Below are 25789 nucleotides of genomic sequence, written 5' to 3' on the forward strand. Positions count from 1 at the left end.
CAGCTCAGTCCACTCTCCTCTGCAGTTTCATCTAACATGGACTTGGCAGCTGTCAAGGGAAAAAACAGTCCTTTTCACAAGGCTACTCAGTACATGTAACCTTCAAAACTCTCCTCTGTGCATCCCAAACAATTGCACACAGGCAGCAAGAGAGGATGCTCCTGCGACTGCCGAACAATCCCTCTGTGTTGTGCCTTTCAGCTCCTTGATAGGAGCAGGCAGCATTATTCTGTGCTGAAGCCTTTAACTATTACAGCGGCTGCTTCCGTTTCTCAGAAAAGGCCGTGTGGGACAAAACCCTCATATATAAGATGCCAAAGGACCTCACAGCAGCAGGAGGGGGAGTTTTCTGCCCTCCCCGAGCTGTTTCCTTTGTCTTGCACTCCTCCTTCAGTACAGGGGACAGAGCCTTTGTCCAAGGCTGGGCTGACCGTGTGCTGCTTCTCCCCGGCTTCCTTACCCAGGAGTCAGAGATGCTCTTCTTAACAGGAACTGCTGGTCCCCAGTATGTCAGCTCCTCCTCACCTTCCTGCAGCCGGGAGGATGGAGAAAAGGCTTCCCGCTGAGAGCTCGGCTCCCCTCCACTTTTGGCAGAAGACATTAGCAAGACTGATCTTGCTGATGGTCTAATCTTAAACCGCAGCCACTCAGGATAAACACCTGCTAGAGGCCACCATCCAAGCATCCCAGGGTGCAGGGCCCGCTGGCTGTCCTCCCACCACTTCAGCTGTTGTGGCAGCCTTGCACGGAGATGTGTCACACAGCTTCGTCTGGGTCTCCATGCCAGTGTCTTTCCTCCCTCTCCCACATGCAGTATGAAGGCTAAAACGACTTGTGCATTTATAAATGCAACCGTGTATCAGATCTACGAGCGTTGCTGCTTTGTCCATCCCTGACATTTGGGAGCAGCCTCAGGGCACATGGACTGATGCAAAGCACAGAGATGGGTCTTTTTTTTTTTTCCCGTTTTTTATTTTTTTTTCCCCCCATTTTTCTTTTTTTAAATAAACCAAGTGAATGAACTGTATTGAACAGCTGAAAAGCAACGAGCCAAGTTCAGTTCCCAGGCAGGAACAGGACATGAGTTGACAGAATTAAAAGGGACAGCATCAGTTGAAATCTAGCCAACTCAAACCGGACCTAAACCTACTTTATCTAAATTGCAGTAGCAGCTAAAAACAAGCCTCCTCTTTCAGGCAGCACTGAGATCCCTCACTGCCCAGAAATACTATGCAATCAGTAAAGCAGTCGGGGGAAGACAGCTTTCCTTCTATTTCAACAAAGTCTTTTATAAAGAACAAAGACTTTCTGTGCCTCTGCTCCTGGCACAAAGCCTCTCCATGCTTTAGTGTCAACCTACCCTTTGAGGCCGGAGAAGGTCAAAGACCTGTTCTCAGCTGAGAGCTAGAAGCTGGAGAGACAATAATGGCTTCCATGACAAGGCATTGGAACTACTCAGCCTGACCCATGAGTCCAGACAAACTGCAGGAGAGAAAAAAGCCCAAACTTCATGAGGTTGGGGAGGTAGAGAAGAAAAGGCTTTAATGTATATTACATAGCTAGCTCACTGACAACATAAGCCATAGACTTTTCCTCCTCCAAGCCGAATGAGGGTATAGGTGTCCTTGGAAACTCTTGAGCTCCCAGTTATGCTTTCCTACCACTGAACTGCAGACTGGGAGGAAGCCTGGAGGGAGCCTCATGCCCAGTCTAGGTTCACACCACCAGTACTGACGAAGTAAAAAGCAATGTCACGCAGCAGTGCTGTTAGTCCCCTCCTCTCAAGCTCCTGAGACAGCATCCAGCACTTCTTAAACCTGGCCCCCCCTGGTTACAGGGGCTTTTCTATCACCGCAGCAAAAGGAACTTTGTGGAGAAGAGATTCTCTGGTGTGGCACAATGTCCTAGCAAGTCCCAAACAAGGGCCAGGGAGACGTTACCCACCAAAACCAGCAAGAGCTAAATAATTGCCAGCTTGTCCCATCAGCGGCTGAAGAGGTGACAGTGCTCCAATGCAAAGGGCAGGACTGAGCCTGGTGCTGGAGTGCCTCCAGTATTGCAAAGGGGCAGCACCCTACCTATTCTGAACAGAAAGAGAAGTGAAGTTAATTTAGTCAGCCAAAATCTAAGGTCATGCAACTCCATTTATGCTGCTAGGAAGAAGAATAGGGGCACACTACCCACGTGGTGGCATAAGAGCACTCAGCAGCTTTCACAGCTGTATTTCTGCTCCATGCCCTCAGATAGTTTACCACCCGTACCTGAAACCACTCTGACCGAGACAGGTCTCACACAGAGGAACGACAGGCCACCAGGTGCGGGCTAGTTCACAGCCTGGGAAGCCTCAGCCATGGCTGGGGCCACCATAAAGTTCCTCTCAAACCTCTTCCCTCCCCCTGTGCCTTGAGACCCAGCACTTACCCTCACAAGTGAGGATAAAAACATTGGACTCTGAAGGTCCCAAAAATTATGGTCATACAAACAGACAAATAATACTAAGCTTTGCAAGTGCGCAGAGAGGAACTGCATTCATTTCATCTAGGGAACCCAGAAGCACTTCTGCACGCTGACCCATGCACCAGTGTCAGCGTCACCAGGGCCAAGACCTGTCCTTTCCCTCCTTTCCAAGTGACAGTCTCTTTCTGCCAAAGAGCCTGGATGTTCAGATGGTCAATATTGCTATGCTTATTCCCTACAGACTCCTGCTAGGTGTTGGGAAGACCATCTTGACATTAAGAACAGGCAGTGGAAGTTTACAGTTTCTTTGAGAAGGGGGAAAAGAAGAGCTACAAAAATGCCTTTCAATAAGTTCTGCTGGACCAAATCCTGGTCACAGAAAAAACCAAAACAGATTAGAGAAAAAAGTTTGATGCCAAAAACTAAACAGTGAGGAGGCTTCTGGAGACTTGCCTGAGAGTTGCCATGTCAGGAAAACTGACAGGTGTCTCGCTGCCCCATCCTTTAAGCGCACTCGAAGAAGAAACACATAAAGCCACACTGCAACACTAATGTCTCTCCTCTGAGAGCTCAGATACTGTGGGTTACAACTGCACGCACAGGCTAAGGCCGGCATGACGCGAGCTGCCATCTCTTGTGCTGCAAAAGGAAGGATTTTCTGCAACTGGCACTGCCTGGTGTGTCAGCTAATGGCCACACACACACACACAAGCAGAACTGCTATAACAGGACCAGCCTTGTCTGGCAGGACATGCAGCAGGTATTGGGCATCCAGCTTTGGGCAGCGCAGGGTGATCAAACAGTGCCAGCAGGCAAGTTTCAACCCTTGAGCATCCCGAGCAGTAACAGCAACAAGACAATAAGAGTAAACCCAGTACCACCTTCAGCGTTTTCCCTGTGCAACCCTGGGACAGTATTTCAAGAGAAGATGCATTCATGTGCTTACAAAATGTCTCCTCTTAGACTCATCCTTTCTGCAGACAAAAACATTTTCCATGAGATCTCTTCAGTGTTGTCTGTCTGATCGACACCTTTGCAGACAGATGCTCCTCTCTGGATTATTAGCAGTGCTGCATAAGTTTATTTGTGATCTACAGGGGTGAGTAAAAAGGGCTGGGTTCATGCGCAACCAGCATTTTGCTGCCATGCCTATCAGGACAATTTACAAGAGCTGCACTTGGCATTTCCCCCCTCAACAATTTCAGAGCCTCCAGCCAGCTCCGGAGGAAGCCAGCAACAGGTTGGAGACCTAAGCACGCGCTCAATAGCTGCCTGTCGTGCCCGGCACATCAGCCAACTGCTCTGCACACAAGCAGCCGGTTTGTTTTATCAGCCAGCACATCGTCTGGTACCAGCCACAGCACGTATGTCCCAGCTGGAAGCTCGGGGATGTGACAAGGCTGGCTTAGGAGATGGGGCGGAGAGATGGGAAATATCGGGGAGGTGAGCTCATAGGCAGCAGTATGGGGAGAAGTGGATTTATTGCGGCAGTGTGGGATGGAAAGGGGCTGGTGCACGAAGACGTAAAGGACCAGGCTTGATCTGTGCTGCTGCTCACAGAACAGCTTGTTTTATGGGAAACGTCTAAGAGGAATTAGGCTAAAACCCAACCAATTTCTCATGGACCACTGAATAACTATCAGATGATGAGAGCTTTTGGCCATGACAAACTTGGGTTAAATTGGAACCAGTGACTTAATGTTTCCATACCCCTTTGCAGAATAAAGGCACGCAGCCCGCGTACTTGGTTGAGTCCTGTTCACCTACGACAATTTACTGTGCTATGGTTTCAGTGTTTGCACCACAGAGTTCACCACATAACAGGTTCTGTTGAAACGAAATGTTGATTTATACTTCTTTGTGGAGCTAAAAAAAACCAGTTAATCCCCCCCCATTTTTAATCTAAAATCCTGGAATACTACAGAGGAGCCAGGGCCAGCTCTACACTGGAAACTGGTCAATATTACAAACAGATGATAGAAAAAATATATATATTTTACAGAGCCATAGCAACCAGAATAGAACAATAAATCAGCCTGGGTTTGAAAAAAAAAAAATATAAAGGCACAGTCAGGGAAAAATATATATGAATTACTGGGAGATTTTATTTGGCTTTAGTCATCCTACTGGGAAGAAATAAACACTGTTTTACAAACAAGCTGGACAAGCCTCATTTGTATTCAAGCAAGCAAGGAGTTTGTTTTGGGGTTGGGTTTTGTTTTGTTTTTTATTTTCCTTTGTACACACAGAAATTGGCCTGTGTCAAGAATGTCTGAAAACATGTTGGCAAGGAAAGAGTCACTGAGGGTACCACATTGAAGCTTTCTGGGCTCCAGAAGATCTGAAGATGAAGCCTAGCAGTTACACCAGGGCAGCAGGTGAACAAGGTATCTGCTTGCTTAATGGCTGCAGGTCTGTGACCCCAGCCAAAACACCTAATCCCACTGAGTCCCATTTTCAGTGTAAAAGTTATACTGCCTGTCAAACACAAAATGCCTCCCTAGCTCAGACTAAACTAACTCAAATCAGATGAAAACTGCTGAATAAGAAGTCAATACCTGCAGTCCTTACAACTCCTGTAATCACCCTTGTTTAAAAACGGGGGAAACTGCAGCACGTGGAGCTGGCATAATGGCCCCAAACTGATGCACCGGGCTAATGCACACGTAGGCAGGAACAGCGTACGTGCTTCCCCAAACTACAGACAAGTCACCAGACAGTAATTTCTACCTGAAGAAAGTATGACATGTCAGAAATAACTAAGGAAGGCTAGACATACCTCATTCTGGGCCTGCTTTTCAGCCTGGCTGCCGGAGGCTTGTGTGGCTGTGCTGCCTCAGGCGCTTGCACGCAGCAGTCAGAACCATCCTCCCTTCCAGTAAACTTTGGGAAATTGGCCCACGGACTTGATCATGACTGAGGACAGAAGCCCATGGATACTAAGTTCCTGCAGGTTTCACAGAAATAACTAAAGGACAAGAGAAGATATTTCATACCTCATCCTCTGAAAAGGGAATCCTTCACCATGACAGTGCAGAGGGTGCAGACATGCCAAGAGAGGTGTTTGTGCGGAAAAAAACCCCAGCACAATACATCAGCTATAGCTAGTTTGGTTATTGTTTTGGCATGTTGCTATCAACACGTAAAACTCATTGTGTACCTGCTGGAATTAGTTCTGTATAATACACTTTTCAAAAGTGTAATAAATTTTCTAAGGAATAATTCATATAAGCAAGTTCCTCCTGAAGTAATCAGCTGAAATCTACATTAAATTGCCACCCACAAATTGCATCTTGCATGCTTACTTCCCGTGTTTGTAGATTTTTCTTACTAATGTGTTGCAGTCGCCAAGACACAAACAGCTTCCTACTACTGACTAGTCAAAGGTTAAATATTAAAATTCAACTTTTAAATTAACTGAGACTTCAAAACTCGTATCTTTTAGTGCACTAGTAAGCAAGAAACTATGAAAAAAGATAAATTATGTATTTATGGAACTATCAAAAATTATGTTTAGAAGACCTGAAGAGGACAGCTAGTCAGTCAAGACATATTTATATACGAAGGAGATGATGAAGGCTCCTACTCTGACCCCACCCAGAGAAAGGATCAACTCTCTCTGAAAATTATCCATGAATAGTTTGACTTGTTCTCAAAGGTATGCAGCAATTGGGAATCTACAACTATTCCAGTGCTTCACCACACTTATCATTTGAAGGTTTTCCCTAATGACAAACCCTAAACCTACCTTACAGAAATTTTAGTAGTGATAGGTCTCTTGTATCCCCAGTAGGCACACCAACAATTTATTACTTTGTTCCCTACAGCAACCTTTTGCATATTGGAAGACTGTTCTCACATATTCCTTTGTTCTTCTCTTCCCTAGACTAAATAAACATAACTCTTTTGATCATTCCTCCACAGGTCGTATTTTCTGCACCTTTGGGTCATTCTTACTGCTGTCTTCCAGACTCTCTCCAACTGGGATGCATCTGACTTGAAGTTTTTTTGCCCAAAATGAGATACAATGCTCTCCCTTTCCCTTCAAGGTGTTGCCAGCAGGACCCTATCATACACAATACACAGAACATTTACATTTATACATCAGAATAATTTCACTGCTATCTCTCAGCATGAAGACCGTGTTGGTTTAGGGATAGCTCGCTGGTGATACCAGCTCCGGAGTGGTGATAGTAACTCCAAACAGTCATCTTCTGCTTTCAGAACTGCTGTCTTTCCCCAGCTGATAATGGCGCATTGGATTATTCCTGTGTAAGCACAGGAGCCCACACTAGTTGCGCCTTCTGACCTTACCACACATCAGTGCTTCAGACTATTTTGCTACTTGCAAAAGTTGCTCTGAATTCCAACCGTCTATGCCCTAGTGCTTTGCTGTGTCTGCAGATTTCATCAAGATACTTTGCATTTCATCATCCTGGTCAATACCAAATTGCATGAGCTCTAGGACAGATTTTAAAAGAATTTAAACTACACATCTTTTGTGGTTGATGACTACATATTGACAATTACTCAGGGTCTAAATATCCAAACAGTATCGCATACGTCTTTCTTTAGTTTTCATCAAGATCGCATTTCCTCAGCTCGCTCACTTACTCGTTGGAAAAGACAATGTCAAAAATCTCACTAGTATCAAGGTAACCAACATTCACTGCTTCCCATGGTGCCTGTAACTTCATGACAATTAATTTGTTCTGATTTATTCTTGATAAATCCATGCTGGAACATCCATTATTCCCTGGATACCTTCTAGATGGTTTGTTTTTCCTAGCAGTTTCTTAAGACTTGAAGTCTGATTGATCAATTAGAAACCTCAGGTTTTTGCATTTTTGGGGTTCATTTTCTTGGGTTTTTTTTGGGGGGTGGCGGGGTGAAGAACAGCATTTGCCATTTTCCAACCTCCTGTAATGCTACAGCCTGTCCCCCCCTGCAACGGCAGGGGCTCAGACTTCTCAGGCTGACGTGTTCTGGGGTAAATGTTACCAAGCTCAGCCAACTGCAAGCCTCTAATTCATGAACGTCATCTTAACATTTCTGAAGCTAGTTCCACTAGCTAGTCCCCCACTACAATTCATGCACTGCAGAGAATATAACCATGACATATGCTATACCATTATCTTTAGGCTCTCTGCATGACGAGTTTTTCCTGACAATTTCTCCAAACCTGTACCTTACAGCTCCATCTGTTTTCTTTCAGGCCAAGAAACATCGGAGCAGCAAGAGCTCACACACACAACACATTTGTTTCCATGCTGCATCAATATATTGCCTTGATGATGTATATCAGGCAGGTCCTTGAAAACAACCTAACTTTACCTTAGAGAGAAAAAAAAAATGCAGATTTTAATTTCAGGAAAGCACAAATCATGGCCTCTGTATACTGATCAAGTGTCATAATACTGCAGTACCTAAAGAGTTAATAATCCTAACAAGCCCTGGATAAGCTTTCTCTAGGCAGAGCATTTCTTCCTCTTCCTTTGAATTGAAGTATAAATTTGTTCTACCATGAGATATTCCCAGTATACCCACAATCATGACAAGCAAAGGTCACTGAATTGTGCAAAGTTTCATTTTCAAGGTTTGCAGGTTTGGGGTTTGTTATTTTTTTTAAACTAAAAATAACAGAGTTGGAATCTGTGGTCATGGTCGAACAGTGATAAAATTAAGAACAGATAAAGCCACGAATAAAATTTTTTGAGACTTGCAAGCTTGGTTTTGTTGAAGGAGGGGAAGTAGTGCCATTTAATCAAAAGCACAAAGCACCAAGTGTTTGTTACAGTGAGCAGAGAAGCCAAGGCTCAAAGAGGTCTGAAATTCAATGCAGAAGACTGCTTTTCTAAAGCACAACGACAGTGCAGGAGAGACGGAAACAAAGGAAAGCAACATACATTTGCTTAGAAGCATCTGTTGCAAAAATACATCACTTGCAATGAGACATCCTTCGCAAATGCAATACACAGTAATAATATTTAGGACAGCAGTAGATGAGTCTTCAACTCAGTCACCACCATCTGAAAACGCTCAGGCTCAGCAGGAGTAGAACTACACCTTACGCTCCCCCAACTTCAACCGGACCCAGCACATCTATGATAACCAAAAAGTTGGCTTGTTATTCAAGAGATAAGAATTTAGCTCTTAGCTTAGCTTTCAAAGTAAACAATGTTTTGACATGCGAAAGTGTTTGGAGCCTATCCAAAAAGTTCCTGCCAGTTTTATTATTTTTTTTCTTGCTTCTTGTTCAGAGTGGATTCATAAGCATTACTTAAGTTGTTCCAGTTCATCAAACGCTTTTAAGGCTATTTTGGAGTATCAAAGAGACTCCACAGATTTTTTTTTTAAACAACTGAAGAGGACAACATTAAGGTATGTACACCAGAGTCAAACAATGCTTATCATTGTTGCATTTGACAAATGCTTCAAGTGGCACCATCAGAAAGAACTTGAGCAAAAAGAATCCTTTCATCACATAGAAGAATGTTGTCATGCCACAGCCTGCCTAAGCCCAATGTGCTTCAGAAGAAGCACCCCTTCAAATACTTCACAGTTTTAAAGTTTTAACATCTGACCAGAGAAGTCCTGGAAAAGACCAAGGAAAAAAAGATGATGGCAGAAGCTCATTTGGCTTTACAGAGTGAGTATGTTAGACTGCGGGAAATCCTATTAGGCAGAAAAAAACGCAAACCCCACTGCTGAGCACCGGGTGCCTGATTACCCGGCGGTGACAGAAGGGAGAATATGGGAATTACTCTGGAGACTGCCAGCCTGAGGGGGCAGCGAAAGGGGGCAGCTCACGGGAGTAAAGCAAAGCAAAGCAAAGCAGGACACGTCAGATGTAGCAGAAGGACTGGGGACTCTGCAGAGCAACAGAGCAAATGAGCTTACACTAAAATAGAAAATGACTGCATCTATGGTCAACTGGTGTTGCCCTCAGAGACCAGGAAGAAACATGATAGAGCCAGCCCCATAACAAGTCTTACTTTTAAATGCATCATCTTGTCAGGATTAACCTGACATCTATGATTAGCCATAAGATTTTAGCTTGAGAAAGTTCTTATTCAAAAGAGACAAGTGATAAATAAATTTGTACCAAAATAAAACTAGAGTCGATCACTTGCTGCAACAGCACAGAGTTTCCTTTTGTACAGGGCAAGGAATAGTTGGTAATACTTGGTGACAGTACACAGCTGCTTCCTGAAGGGCATGAAGCTGGATGGAAAAAAACAAAACAAAACAAAAATCAAACTCTTCTGTGAAATCTTAAGGGGCCTCTGGATGTCTCTCATCCAGCCTCCTATTTGAAGTGGAGCCATCAGCAATGCTAGATCAGGGCCATCGTAGCTTTGTTGAGCTAAGTCCTGAACCTTCTCAGGAACTGTTCCCTGTCCTTTGCCACCCTCCTTGTGAGCGAGTTTTTCCTGAAGCCCTTCCAGAATCTCCCGTACTACAATTCAGAGCTGTAGTCCCTTGTATTATCTAGGGCTTGACCCCACAAACTTGTAACTACCCTCCCAACAGCTGTAGGCTCCCATTCGATCGCTCTGCATCTTCTTCTCCCAGGCTAAACCAGCCCTGCTCCCTCCAGCTCTCCTTATAGCTCGCATGCTCTAGGACCCCGACCACCCTGGACTCTCTCCAGTTTTTCAACGTCTCTTAAACTGGGAGGCCCAAAAGAGGACACAGTATTTTAAGTGAGTGCCCCAGTGTCATGGCAAAGAGGTAGTAACTTCCCCCAATCTGCTGCTCATGCTTTTCCTACAGTAACCCAGCATGTGGTTTGCCCATTGCATGATAAGCGTAGTGTTGGCTCATACTCGATTTCATATTCAAAGAAAGAAGTCAATTTATGATTCATACACTGGATTTTTTAATAACATAAATTGAGAGCTAAACACCAGAGGCTAGAATCCATTAACATATATTTGAGCAGTGCCTTTAAAGAGTCACGGTGGACAGAATGTCAAAACCAGCATGGATAACCAGAGGATAATACCAGAGGCCCTTAGTTCAAGTCAGACTGATATGCATGGGCACAACCACTCTTTCCAGTCTAAAAACAGTTCATTGGCTTTGGCGTCAGAAAGATAAGACTGCATTAGTGCAGGAAACCAAACAAGGAAAGTCTCTGCCCTGAGAGCCAGCTTAGTCACTGAGAAGTTTGTCTTAAAGTACCCTACCAAACCCCATTTCACTCTGCAGACTTCCTCTCACCCATGAAAAGGGTGACACAAACAAGCAACTGCTATAGACAGGCTGCCTAATGTGCAAATAGAAGGCGCTCAAACAACTCTATTAAAGAGACTGTTATGAGAACCTACACCAGACTAGAAAATTTAAAAGGCTCCAAAAGGGGTCTTATATGTAAGATAAGTTAACATGTTGTATGTTATTTTATATCTAAGAGGGAGACTCAGATGTTTTCTTCAGACCCTGCGGTCAATACACAGAAAATGTGAGCATGAATTCATCACTGCATTGTCAGTATCAAAAAGCTACTGTATAATATACTTTAGGCAGGACAGGAACCTCAAACAATGGCAAAAATGATGAGAGTCATGTGGATTTAGATGTTTAAGAGTAGCAAAAATCAAGATTGAAAGGCAAGCCCAAATTTGGATGGCAAATGGGGAAGATAGCTACACAGCAAAGATTACCAAAAAATGCTTGTGTCATTTTAAACTGCAACAAGAGACACTCCCAATATGAAGACAAGCAATAATCTGTGCTGGCATTGGTCTCTGTCAGTCAATATTTAGAAAAATACCCAACAAGAGTTGCCACAGCCTCAGAGATTTGTCACAGAGGTTAGCAGAGCAATCCTGTTTTCATCTAGACCTTTCCCCTTTGAGAGTCAGCCAGCTGATGGAAAACCAGCAATAGAATCACAAGCTACTGAGCAATTTATTAACTAGTAGAGCTAGTACCAAATGCTTCAAATTCAATAATCATTGATTTAGAAGGTACTTTACCTGTAAAGGACCTCAAACTAGCTTAAAAAAAAAAGTTCTTCAAATATTTTCATTCAGATCTCGTGATGCTGGAGAGTGCCCCTCAAGTATGTTATGCACTCAACCATTCCACAGGTCTCCACGTGTTCACACCACAAACTAATATTCAATCTACTGGTTGAATACTACTACTACTAAACGAAACACAGAAAGAGCAGTGCAAGAGGATGTTTTGTAGGCACCCTGCCTCCCAGTTTTCTGGCAAGTCTCCATCTGCATTAACAATTCCCAATTGTTAATTCCATAGCCCTCCCAGCCTCGGCATCCCTTTTGACTTTTACATTTTCTCATCTCAGCAGCTCCTTGTTTACATATGTTGCTGCTGCTCACCTCAGAGACTACAGAAAGAGATTTGCTTGTGAAGGAACTGCAACTGTTCTGGAAGTTACAGCCCTTCTGCTTAGAAGTGAGACGTTATCAGATGGGTGCTCCTCAGCCATTTCAGGACAAGCAAATGAGGTTTTCTTACAAAGAGAAGGCGAAACTAACAACACAGGAAAGATATGAAGAGCCACTGGGCAGAACTCCTATGGTTACTGTTTGGTATCTTCCGCTTTTAAGTACTAAGGATTTGGAATTACCTGAGCAGCAGTTGGATTTTGCCCCCAGCAAGCCGGGGTGATGGAAGGAACACACTCTTTTGGGTTCCCACACAAAGATAATTCCCAAGATTTGACTGAGCGCTGACCAGACAAGTGTCACACTGTGTAAAAGACTTGGCCCTTCAGAACGAGAGCAGGAAAAATGAGGCAGCGTATTCAACCTGCAGTACCTGACTGGAAGACGTATCTGGCTAAGCCTTGCATTAACTCTGCTGGCCAGGTGGGTGGTGCTGACTCCCCCGTTTCTCTCTTTAGTCGAAACGTCAGCTCAAATCCAAAACCACTTGGTCCATCTGTTCCCGTAAACCTGGAGAGAATGAAAAATAAAAAGTCAAGACATAATTCTTGTAACCAGAGCAGGCTTCAAGATTAGGACCGTGGAAAAAGGATGAGTGTTCTCCTCATAGAAAAGATAAGTTTAGAAATTCTCTTATTTCAGTCTACTCTAGCTCAAATGACATAACACTGTTAGGTTAGCTGATGTAATACAATTTAAAGATAACTATCATAGTCATGTTTTCAGTCAGAATAATGCAATCTTGGAACCACAACTTCTTTCCTTGGACCAGTGGGATTTTCAGCAACCCAAATTTGTTTTTAAAACATGATTGTAAGTTTTGTACTGATAGCTAAATGGGGATACCAGAGAAAGTGCATAACAGAAAATAATGTTATTCCACTCTTGTGAATTCAAATTTCTATACATTGAGAAGTGGGATGCAACTAAAGTACTTGGTAGTAGGTTTCTGGGTTGAGAGTGTTGAATATTTTGATGTAGAGCACACAATTTCTGCATTGTGGATGGTCAGCAGGGGAGAGGGAAACAAGAAGATGCAGGCAGAAAGTTAATAACCTGTCACATCATGCACTAATTCTTATTTTGCTCCAGTATAAGCCTGCACACATTCTCCTTGTATATCTAGGAGGACAACAGTGGGAGAGCATTGAATATGACTGCAAGAAGCAGCAGTTTGGCCACTTCCCCATTTGACAGAGATAGGTGCCAATTTATCTGGTTTGGTCAGATAGGGTCTACCCAGGAGGACAGTCATAATCGAAGCATCAAGGCTATAACAAAAAGGAGTAAATAAAGGATACCCCATACTGCTCTTTGCTTCAACAAAACTAGTCCTTGAGAATCCTTTTTATTTTACTTATACATACAGGAAAGTTCCAGTTCCAAGTCCCCACCAGCTAAAAATGCCACATTTGCCTGTGGAAAAAGAGAAACCCCATGGACAAAAACGTAAGCTCACAACTTGAAAGCAAGTTGGAGACATCCTTGTCCTTTTTACCACTGTCATTGTGTTCCTCGCTCATTTGCTGTGGCTGTTCCACAAAGGCAGAGGAAACAAAGAAGGATTTACACTGAGCATAAAGACACCTCACAGAAGCTTTCATAAACCAGTAACATGCTGCAAGTTCAGATCTCCAACACCTGCAGCCATTGGCAAATTCTCTGGAGAAACTTCGCAAATGTCTTGGATGCTGGTGCCTTGCTGGCATGTATGAAAGGTACAACGCACAAAGCGTTAACATTGTACTACTACTAAAAACAGTCAAGAAAGTGATGAGAGAACTTTCCATTTGAAAAATACAGCTCACCAGCAGTTTGGTGACCAGCTCCAAGTGTTGGATGGATTGTTCCCATAGCAAAGACTCTGGTTTGAAGCAGAAACACTTAACAGTGACCCTGACTAATGACATACTAAAACTGATCAAATTTAAGCATCAATGCAACTCCTTCATAATGCAGTGTAACTTTACTTGAGGATTCTTCAAGGAAAGTTTGATTGTGGTAGACTTTCAAGTATTGTAACAAAAGCAGTTAAACATACCCAAGGACAGAACTAAACTATGGGACAGCCCAAAGAGATAACAACAGCTGTGACTGAAAACAAAGAGAGCAGGCATTGGAAGTCACTCAGACATCCACAATAAGGGGGAGTAAACAATATAACAAATAAAGACTGTATTTCGTTAGTATAAAAATACACAAGCATGTCCATTTTTGTTTCCTTCCATATTATCCTCAACAAAGAATTTGAGAATTATATATTACTGAAGCAAATTCCCTATGAACAGAGCAGATAATGCATTTCAGAACGGTCAACTGGTACATATAAAACCTCTTTTAGGAAAGAAGCGTACCCTTAAGCAACAAGTCAAATAATTACATTTGGTTTTTAAACAAAGCAAGAGCTTACTGAATAACCAGACAGCCGGGGAGTGGAACCTGGCTGTGCAGCAAAACCTTTGTTCTGCAATCATGCATGCAGGTCCACCAAAAAGACTGGTACAGGGTAGCGATAGCCTTACAAATGTGAAATTGTACTTTGCACATTCAGCAACCCTGTAATGTTTTATTAGTTTCACATATCAGTTAGCAAAGGAAAAAGAGAACTATTCTTAAAGAGAGAAACAAAAATGCTTCAACGTGAGTAGCTTTCAAGGTTTGATTCCAGGAAAAAGCATATACCATAAACCAAAATACATTACGAATGGGTCAATTTTAAGAAGGATCAGAGTTAACAAAAAGCCTTCAAGGTGATTTTTCACAGTGAAAATTTTTGGAAAGCAAGATGGCTCCATATTGAATTTTCTCCTTTCAAGGCATGTTCTGAAACAACACAGCTTTACTTCTAACATGCATTGAGCTGGAGTTTAGTAGGGTTTTGGTTTTTTTTTTTTTGAACTCCACAGACCTCTCTGCTTCCCAGAAGTAAGTGCTTAAGAGAAGACCACACAAGCTTTATATTGATCCATATGCAAGCCACTCAGTAACAGAGGTGTTGAGGTGAGTATCCATCAAATTTAAAGCCAGATTAGCATTTAGGAGAACGCTGCTGGTCCGCAACACATCAGTAGCTGCAAATCAGTAAAACTGACAGACAATGTTACTTACGTGGTTTTTTTGTATGGTAATGAAAGAGACTTTAAAACAGAGAACTACTAATAGAAAATAAATAGAATGTAAGATAAGAAAATGAGTAGTAAGTTACTTCCCTTCTAAGATTTAAAAAAAAAAAGTCCCTGAAGAAAAGATGTATCTTGCAAAAAACACTCAAAATTGCAGCAGCATACAATGCCTATAATTCTCAAAGTAACAAATATTAGAAAAATCCTATTCGTATGTAAAGATATTTATACTCAAAGATTAAAGATGTTTTTGAATAGCTAATGGCCACAGGTTGCTGAAAATACACTGCTTTGTTACAGTGAAATTTTAAATACGTGCAATTCACCTGTATTGTGCAGCTGTTCCGAAGTAACGGTCTATAAAGTAAAAGCCTTTGATCTGTTTAATTTTAGGTTGGTAATTTGTTTTTGAAGAAATTGTGACACACATGGCTTTAAAAGCTTGCAATTATTTTAGAAATCCCTTATGTTTAATTCAGACAAGTCTTTCATAGGAAGAAATATTAATGTTCAGAATGTAATTAGCATAGTCATTTTCAGTTAGCATTTTTGCCAAAGCTTTTGCTTTTATTCTTCAAAAAAGTCTAGTATTTGAAAGTTGAATGTAGTTTCAACAGCTGCCATATAATTTCTCTCAATGAACAACGGATCATAACCCAGGACCAGAGCTCCTGGCTGAGGTTTGGAGGATGTACATGAGAATGGAGAGAGACCTGAGCTTCAGGAACTAATAAACCTATAAACCTGCCACAAGCCTCTGACCCTTGATCTAACAAAAATCACAGAGAAGAATCCAGTAGTCGAGTTATGCAGCTTGGCTTCTCTTACGGGAGTCCTTTTCACTAGGGAGTGAGTGCTTACACCGGCTTCAACTCCAAAATTTGTGAGGATAAGGATACATCAGTTTGCTGGCAGAGACGCAAGTAGCAGCCACAGCCAGGAAATGCATGGGAAACAAATCTGCCTGGTAAAAAGCTCAAGACCTCCAAATACACGTGCCATATGAATGGATGATCAAGCAAACGGCTTTTCATCCCCCAAAAGGATAAAGAGGCTCCTCCCTTACATCCGGGCTGTAAGCAGCTGCTCATTCCGCCAAACCATCCTTGTCCATTTTTGTTCAAGACCTTACCAACAAGACAAAAGATATTGTAACCAAGAAACCCATCCACCGTCAGGGAGCTAATAAAGTGAGATTCCCCATAAACAAGTTAATTTATACCAAGATGTTCCATCACTTTCATGTGGAAACACTGGATTCCTAGGGCAGCCTCCTCCTTCTAGGGTACATCCGCTCTGCTTGGGGGTTATCTTAGGTGGCTGCTGAGAAACAGGACAAAAAAGGATTGCACCTTGCAGGCTTGTAGATGTTCAAACTCATGCTCCTTCTCACAAGTTCCCAATTTTCACCAAACTTCCAGAAAAGTCAATCACCTTCAGCCAGCCATTGTCAACCAACAAGCTAAAAAAAATATACAGTCCCAGAAGAGACAGACTGAACAAGCCTCATTTTCCATAGAAAACTGGGTGGCGGGGTGAGGATAACCCATAGATGGACGAAGTCCTGCTAAAGCACACGGAAGCCAGGTTTGTTCATGACCTCTTCCATCAACCCCCCCAGGTTCTCTGCTACCTGCACCTGGACTAACCTGCTCCCTTCCAAGCAGGCAGCAAAGCGTCCGCCGCAGGTCAGCCCGACCCCAGCTCCTGTGTCAACTGTGAAGGTAACACGTTTTTATTACACACTTTGTTCTACAGAAGCAAGATCCTGACACTATTTGGGGTTGGTTTCTTTGTGAATAAGGGAGGTGGGGACTGGGGTGGTGGTTTTGGGATAGTTTTTCTTCGTTGTGGTTTAGTTGTTTGTTTTGTTGGTTGTTTTGGGTTTTTTTTAGTTTTGTTTTGGTTTATTTTTTTTAAATCTGAAGGTGACCAATTCAGACTACAGCCATTTAGAATAAAGGCTTTGGAGCTCAGTTCAGCATCTCAACACTGGAGTGCTGTGCAGGTCATTTCTTCAGCAAAACAATTACAATGCCACAGTCCAAAATAGCCTCAGCTTTACAGTGAGACAACTATCTGAGATGGAGCATGTGCAGGAAGGAAATCTCAGAATTACTATTTTGTATCTGTGCGTGGCCCCAGGTACATAACCTGAAAGCTGCAACACAGCATTAAGTTTCTGTACTAACAGATCTGAATACTTCACATAGTTTGGTTTACGCCTTGGTTCTGCTGAACCCTGCACTTTTGAGTGCAAGCTTCTCTTAAATGCCCCTAAGAAAGAAGGAAAAAGAAAACAAATTCACTATTTTGCCCAAACACTATAAAGGTTCTAACTATAAAGAGACAGAATGCATTGTATTGTGCCTGCCACTGTTTTGCCCCCCCCCAACACAAGGGCACATCGCCTTTATAGCCGACCCAATGGCAAAGCAGCAGCTAAATTTTCACAAAAAACAAACATCGATGGAGAAATTCTTGGCTTGCTGCATGCCCACTGGCACACATCAGATAGAACTATATTATGACTACAGCAGTAATGGAAGGTGCTGGTATCTGCCAAGTCAAATCCAACCCTATATTTAATATTAAAACCTTATTTTGTCGCATGAACAAAAATAAACCTTTTGAAAGCCAAGGTCATATATTACATGCCATTCTTTGGGTTAAAACTCCGTTTATCTGTTCAGCAAATCAGCTCGGCAGCACAGACCACATTGCAGCACTGCGCATATGCTGAAGGAGCCTGGCTCGTTCCTTTAATGAGGTAAGAGTTTCACTGATCATGATATTTAGTTCCAGCAAAAGAATCCAAAGAAATAGAGGCCCCTTTATTTACAGAGCCGTGCGGCCGGGCCCCCCGAGCCCCCCGCCACCCCGCGCTCTGCCAGGCCCCTCTCCTGAAGCCACACACAGAGAACTGAAAAGCTGCTCCCCTCTGCAGCAGAGTACCCAGGGCGTTTTTTCACATCAAATAACCCAGCTTAAGAGGATCAAAAGCCAAACTAGCCCTTTGCTTTAAAAAGCAGCTCTGAAAACCAGAGGCTTTTCAGTTTAAATCAAAGCTATTTGCCAAACCATTTTCATTCTCACTTTTGCAAGGAACAAGAGGAGGTTTGCTTCACTGCCGTGCAAAATGGCTGTATTTCTGAAATTCTGCTTTTGAAAGCTACAGAGCGCTGGACAAGGAGCAGAGTGTACTAGGTGTTTATTTTTTGAGTTCAAGAGTATGTGTATATAAATATATTAGGTGAACCAATCCCTGAAAATGGGAGTTTACGCAGGGAAACGCTGGCCCTTCACTACGATTATTTCAGCCAGGGAACAACAAGAAAGCTCTTTCAGGGCGTTTGGGGATAGTTAGGACTGAGCTTCCAGAAGTCACAGCTCCACTCCCAGCAGCTCCAGGGAGATAAACCAGGTCTCTTCTGGGCAGTGACGGCAGGCTCACACTACTCCGCACCGACTTGTCCCAGCTTCACTTTTCAGTTCCACCACCACTACTTTTGGGCAGCCACTTCAGACGCCTTTTGCTTCAACTCCCTAATTGCATTTCCCCACACCTTCTACAAAGACAAAACTTCCTGCTCTGCTGCCGATGAGCTACTCTGATACTGTTTTGAAGGCTGCAGAAATACAGTATCACTGCATTTCTAAGCCTGGCATCAGGAAGAGCTGCTATTATTTCCATCAGAAAGCAGTTTTAATTCTACTACCACCCGCAAAAAAAAGAAAAAAGAGGTGCCACAGTAATTGTCAATCCATAGCTTTCAGTACACCAGGTGTATCAGAAGTTTGATAAGGTGGTTAAACCAAGCTGATGGGCAGCGCCCACCACTCTGCTTGATGAGACCAAAGTACTTCAGGGCCCAGTTCCCATTACTGTTTTAAGACTGCATAGCTAGTAACCATCCCACGAGATTTTTCTATTAGCTAGCAAAGACACTATTAGCAACACAGAGGACTGGTGTAACCAAAAGCATCACGGTACTCAATGACTGACTTCACAGGCCCTCCCTGAGAAAAATCAAGAGGTACGCCATTTCCCTTTCACTGCCCACATCTGCTTACAAAAAAAGCAACACAAAGAGTGATCTCCTGTCTAAAACCCAAGGAGAAGCCTTCAACTGGCTGTTACAGCCATTGAGTTGAACAACTTAGTGTGTCTCCATCTCCTGGGAAGGACATCAGGCAAGAGCTGATGTGCCCCAAACAAGATTATGCAGAGAGTCAGTCTTCTGAATTCAAGCTCCAGGTGTGTTACGCAATGTCTATAAGCAAATGACTCTCAGATTCCAGAGCTCCAGAAAAAAAAAAAAAAAAAAAAAAAAAAGAAGTTACCCTACGTTGTGCTTCCAGCATCTTGCCTAACAGGAAATGGTTGGTTTTAGTGCAGCTGTCAAACAATATAAAAGTCTCATCTGAGAGCCCCGACGGCATGCTGGGATGCTCCTGTGAAGCAATTTCATAAGAAAATAGGCATAGCAACCCCCCTACATGAAAGGCTTAAAAAGTATCCAGAAAAGTTATTTCAGCCCAAACCCACCTGCTTACTCACATACTCTCCCAGATTGCCTCCTGGCATTGAAGAAAACATGAATTTTAAAGAAAAACACATAAAAACATCTGAGAGAAGCAGGGGGTGGTTATCTGGACATCAGATGGTTATTTCTTCAGAGAGCTTGACAGGAAATTCCACGAGCTCTCGCAACCCAAACCTGCGCACAGGGTCTTACTGGACTCCTTTCTACCTTGATTTAAGAAAAAGTTTCATGCATAAGCAGGGAAAATACAAATACAAGAAGAACATCTGCACAGAGATTTCTGTTCATGTAAAATCAAGGTCAGAAGTGACACATGGTGCTTAAGACGTCAGCCTATGGCTATGCCCAAAGCTATTGCTTAGAGCTTGCTCTTGCAGCACATATTAAATGCGTCAGCCATCGACCAAATGGGAAAACCTTTCTAGAAACAGCAATTTAAATTGTTTTTAGAGAATTATTCCACCATCTAAATCCAAACAGATGCAGAGGCACTCACTCTGCAGTTATTTGGAGGTGGGCTTCTCAGCTTTCCGAAATACTCATGCAGGACCTGCTTAGAAAACTTACATTGAGATAGATCTAAGTAAAATCTGTGAATTGATTTGTGCTGGCCAGGATGCAAACAGAACTGTGCATCACCGAGCTACCATTCAGCAAGTGAAGTGCTGTTACACAGGAGACTTCAGTTTAAGTTTCACTCACAGGTATACAACACTGATTTCATACATTTCACTATTCAGTTTCTTCAAAACTCAGCTGGTGACAATCTTGCCCCTGAAGCCTGGAGATTCACAGTTTAGGGTGTTTTTAAAAAATTGTTTCTGTAAATAACGAATGTTGATACAACAGATAAATTGATTTTTCCTCCAAACCTTCAGACTACAGAGTCAAGACAACCTTCTTCTAACTGCAGACACAACTGTCGTATGAGAGGTAGTGTCACTTGAACTACATGATAATATGGTACAGGTTTCCAGCAGCTTTAGACACAAGCAGCATGGGAATCATTCTGTGCATTCTGTTGACACGTGACAGACTGGCCACTTTTTAGACACCTAAATCAGTCAGGAATGTGAGAAGCACTTGTCACACAAGTGTCATTAAAATGCATCCATACCACAGTTGCCTACATCACATGAGGAAAGGCTGAGCGCTGGGTTTGTTCAGCCTTAATAAAAGAAGGTTGAAAGTGGTGGTGGGGGGGAATCTTACTGCTCAACTGCCTACTGGGAGGGCAACGGGAAGATGGAGCCAGACCCCAGATAACACACTGCAAAACGGCAAAGGTCAATTCCAGTTACACGTATCTGGAAATCTTTTTCACACGATAGTGGTCAAACCCTGGAACAGGATCCAGGGAGGCTGCAGAAGTTGGCTCTCGGAGCAGGCATCAACTGGAAACTTTTGTAGGTCCTTTCCAACCCAAGCGACCCTATGAAGCATCATGGCCAAGAACACAAGTATGAACTCTTAGTACTGGTACCCTGTGTCCAAAACTGAGCTGGCAGGACCCACAGCTGATAATTCACAAACACATGAGTTAAACCCATTTTGACAGAAGTGGTTACTATACTCAGCTCCTGCCCAGCCACATGGGAAACAGCTCCTGAACTATGCTCTCTCCAGCCTAGCATGTTAAAGTAAATCACCAGCAGTTTTCAGGTCACTTTAATGTGCTGGGCTACAAGTTAAGGCAATTTAGGGGTTGGTTCTTTGAGGTTCGGCTGTCCATGAAAGTAGTAGCATCTGGAAGAAGGACAGGATCCTACTTAGCTGCTGGAGATTAATCCCTTTGAGCTCTAGAGGCTTGGAAGCGTTATTGTCTCATTCTGGAGAGCGTCAACACAGTCATACATGTAAGGATAGTGCATGTAGATTAAGGGCAAAAGGCTGTAATGGCCCTGACGGCGCCAAAGGGATCTATCTGCTTCATTATTAACACTCTGTAATGGCCCTGACGGTGCCAAAGGGATCTATCTGCTTCATTATTAACACTGTCAAGAAACTTCAGAATACTCTTAAAGTCCTAAAACAGCATCCGAGTGACCTAAGTTTGAATCCCTTGTCTGCTACAAAATTCCCATCCTCCTCAACAAGTTACTTAGGAATTGGATTCTCAGATATAAAATAACGGTATTTCTCTGCTTCAAAGCAATGTGACCCACTCATCATTTAGGAAATGCTTATATACTCCACCTATCAAGGTCACAAAAGCTGGGAAATTAACTCCACATTCTGCACAGCATGGACAAACACTGAACACGGGAAATGACTAAAACAACAAAATATGAAACAGGAGGTTGCATGGGATGTGTCACTCTCTACCCCAGCAAAAGACGTCCACATGAGGGCAGTTTGCTTTTTATTTTCTCTGTTTTATGGGGCATGGATGTAGCTATACCACTAGGTGATGGTTTGATCTCCCATTACAGTCGTAACTAAACTGACAAGACCAAACCATTTCATCTTCATGATTCCCAAAGACATACTAAAAAAAATAATTAAAAAAAATCTACGTTAAATCAAGTGACTAGAGGACTGGACATGCTTTGCAGCTTGAAGGCTCACACATTTTTCCAGGGAGCCACCCAGGCTTCCTACCTCACAGCCAGCAGAACCCATCTCAACCCAGCTGAGGTGTCCCTGAGAGCAGGTTCTCAGCCACCACCTGCAGCACGCTGCCAGCACAGCGAGCACCGCAAGGGAAGCCGTGCTTCTTGGCACAGCCGTGAAAGCGCAGACAGACTCTGCAATGGCCTGGGGAAGTTGCCGCAGAGTTGCATCATCTTAATGCCCGCTGAAAAGATCTGGAAAGAATAGCTAGGAGTACAATAAGGATTTACAACTGCATTCACAGAGAAAGGGGCAGGGAACTAGTGAAAAAGAAAACAACTTATCAAGACCTGTACTTTAACATTTCACTTAAGCTGTCTATTTATGCTGCACTTCAGAGCTACTTATCCTCCATTTCTACAAGGCCAGCAGAACACTGATCTCACTTGGCCTGAGCTGGAGGTGATTCTGCCAACACAGCACGCGGTCCCTGCACCATACGGCGCGTTAGGGAAGGCAACCTTTCATCTGCGCACAGATCCCATGTCACATCGGGACTGAATCCTTAGCTCTGATGCATTGGTCCTTGCACAGCCTGCAGGGAACGGTACCACATCTCCAAAACTTCACCTAAGGGCTCAGCTGCAACCTCATCAGGCAAGGGAACATAAGCAAGGGGCCGGTTCGAGCCACTGTGGCTGGGAAGGATGGTATTGCTGTGCTTGGTGAGCAGCTGGGAAAAGGGCACCGACTTTCCTTGCAGTGTCTCCTGGCTTCTTCCTAGCTCCTACTGTGGAAAGTTCTGCAGCTGCTGGGAGGAACCCATTCGCATAACAAAAGCCGCTTTCAAAAGCGGTATGGGAGGGTGGAAAGAATAAGAGAAAAACCCAAAGCCAGAAGCTACACTGACAGCTACAGTTAGGTTTTTTTCAGCACTGCCTAAAAGTCTCAAGCGAGGATCAGGGCTCCAACATGTTACGTAGGACATAAACACTGGTGTCTCCCATTAGTTTCCTGCTGGCTAAAGAACACAGGTTAAAAATTATGCAAGAAACAACTTTAGCACACCCTCAAGCGCATTTTTAGGACTCTCATAGTTTAGTTCTCAGCTGTGCAATAAATGAGCTTGAGGCATAAAAGGTATTTAGGAGCCTGAACTCCCACAGATTGCAATTGGGGTTTAGGCACCCAAGTATCCTGCTGGATCTGTGATTCAATCCCTGATCTTTCACTTCATTAGCTGTGGAAATCAAGATGATGCTTCCCTACTTGCTGTGCTGTTACACAGCCTCATTTCATTGTAAAGGGTGCACTTGAAAACATACTGAGGAGCACCATAAGAGAACTTAACCAATTAAACAGGCAGGGAAAGGCCCTTGGAGTTTGAGCTGCAATTCCAGGGAAAAGAAAGCACCAGACTGCTGGTGAAAGACTCCCAAAAGGGAAACTTGAGACAGCTGCAATGAAAAGTCTACTCTCTCTATAGATTTTTTTTTTTTTTTAAACCTGCCTTTAAGTGTTCAGCTTCTCCTGCAAGACTATTGTTCCTTTGAAGCGTTGCAAACTTTCAGAGGTAGGAATCAGAGGCTGATATTTTTGATCTATAGAAATAAACACTTTGTGAATGTTACATGGCCTCCATCCGCTGTAAGCCAAAATCCAAAAGGATAAAATAAATCTTGGCCTCTTTAAATCAAACAAAGGAGGAAAGAAAGCATCGTTCCCCCCCGCTTCCTTCCAGTGGGACCAGGCTTACCCCTAAAAATTTTAATAGTGGCAAAATAGTTTTGCATCCCAGCCAAGCCGATCGTGGAAACTACAGAACGGCTCAGCTTCTCTTACAAACAGGAGTAAAATGGGGAGAGAGACGTCAGCTTACTGCATATTTCAGTACTGCTTACTTTTTAGTGCAGTAAGCACAAACACGCTCCTCACGTCCCTGATCACTTTAGAAGGAATAACCTACCCAGTAAGAGAGTTCAGTGTACAGCTCATCACAGCTGCTCCGTTACACAAAATCCCCCATCCATCTCTGAACACTAAATTCTTTGCTTTTCTGCTTAATGTTACTCTTCTGGGTAAAAAAGAATTCAAGGCCCAGAGACATATTATTTTTGCGTAATAAAGTTATACATATGGATTCAACTTAGCTAGGAAATGTCAACTTAAGGCTTGTCTTCATGAGGAAATTTACTGTAACTAGTCTACCAGTATAATTATATTGCTGCAGTTCTACTGGTAAAATTCCCCTGTTGAGCCTTATTCATAACAACAGCCGCCTTTATGGTTTATTTTTGTCGACTATGCCAAAAAAGGCCCCTGCTCCAGAAAGGCCACAACAATTCACAGGGGAGGAGGGGAAGGAGCTACACCCGTGCAAGTAGAGCAGTAGAAAGAATAACATTATAGAAATGGCAATATTTCTCTATACTAATTATTTGCTCAAAAAAAATTAAATGCTGTAAGAAAGCTACACTGCACATCAGATATCATTGCAGGTGAGGCATGTGCCAGGTTTATGCCACATTTCATAGCTTTGGTAAAGTTCCCCAGGCCGGACACTGCTCCGCATCAGCCCTTCCGTGTGCATCCTTTTGTTCTTGCCTTCTCCCCAGCTGTTGCAGCACATTTCCCAGGCGCAGGCTCTTTCCCCCATTCCCTCCCAGGAGCAATGCCTCACAGCCCAGTCGCTGCCCCGGGGCCCTGGACAGAGCACTGACCCTCCAAAATAAAAAACAGTAAAGACCAACCCCTCTGGTTTACAGTTTGCATCTTCAGGGATGAGAAGAGATAGCTGAAAAGCAAATAACTCTCTTTGCAAAAGGGATTTTAAAACAATTGCCCTTCACTTCGGCAGTGCAAGAATGCCGAGCTATACAAAACAATGAGCCATCTGTGCACTCTTCCCTCCTTCCCTTGTCTCTACTCTCTGGGCTTAAATCAGAGCCCCCCAAGAATGGCCGAGTCTCCCTTCACCTCCGCCCACCCTGCTTACATCCTGCAAAAAACAGTTTTCTGCCCTTTTTTTTTTTTCCCTTTTTGTTCTTAAGAGCCCTTGCAAAATCTTCCTTTAAACCTCAGCCCTTTGTCAGGTGGTATCCCATCTACCCAGCTTTGTCAAGTGATCAAAAAATGCCTCCCACCAGACGATCCTCGTTTACCATCCCTGGAGGCAGAGTGGCACTCAGGAGCCCTAGCCACCCCTTTGTCCAAGGAAGGGAATACCATCTGAATGGGAGACCACCAAAGATTTGCAGCCCTCTTTTGTTAGCCTGGTGTCACTGCCTATTGGGCCTTGATTGAAAATTGAGATGACAGTAGAGAGGCAGCTGAGTTTGGTAATTGCGATGGAGTTTCCAGATTAGGAGAGAGAAATTTGAGCTATTGGCTCAAATTTTCAAATAGAATTGGTCATTTTATTACCAGTGGTAGTTTGTAGTTATCAATTGTAACCACTGTCCCATCGAGGAATACAGACTATTCTAGTACTAGTCAGGAAGGCATGTTCCCAATGCTAAATCTGCGTTGAGGAAAAAAAGGGGATTAGTTCTGAATAACAGCATTCAGATGCATTTCTTCAAACATTCATTTTGTTAGTATCGTTATTCCAGCAAGTAAAAGGATAAAAAACGTCAACCCTCCTTTGATCTCACCGCCAGCATGGCCACACAGCTCAAAAAATGCTTTT

At 43.3% G+C, this 25789-nt stretch overlaps 1 protein-coding gene across 2 annotated transcripts in view; it reads right to left on the bottom strand.

Moving 5' to 3' along the window:
• Nucleotides 1-25789, bottom strand: part of SUFU (SUFU negative regulator of hedgehog signaling) — a 99866-nt gene that overhangs the window by 58855 nt on the left and 15222 nt on the right. For both annotated transcript variants that reach the window (XM_063338219.1, XM_063338220.1), the window contains exon 3: nt 12253-12389. In XM_063338219.1, coding sequence (XP_063194289.1) covers nt 12253-12389 — 137 coding nt within the window. The remainder of the gene's footprint in view (nt 1-12252; nt 12390-25789) is intronic.

Source organism: Chroicocephalus ridibundus, chromosome 6, assembly GCF_963924245.1.
Source record: "Chroicocephalus ridibundus chromosome 6, bChrRid1.1, whole genome shotgun sequence".
NCBI classification, from domain to species: Eukaryota; Metazoa; Chordata; class Aves; order Charadriiformes; family Laridae; genus Chroicocephalus; species Chroicocephalus ridibundus.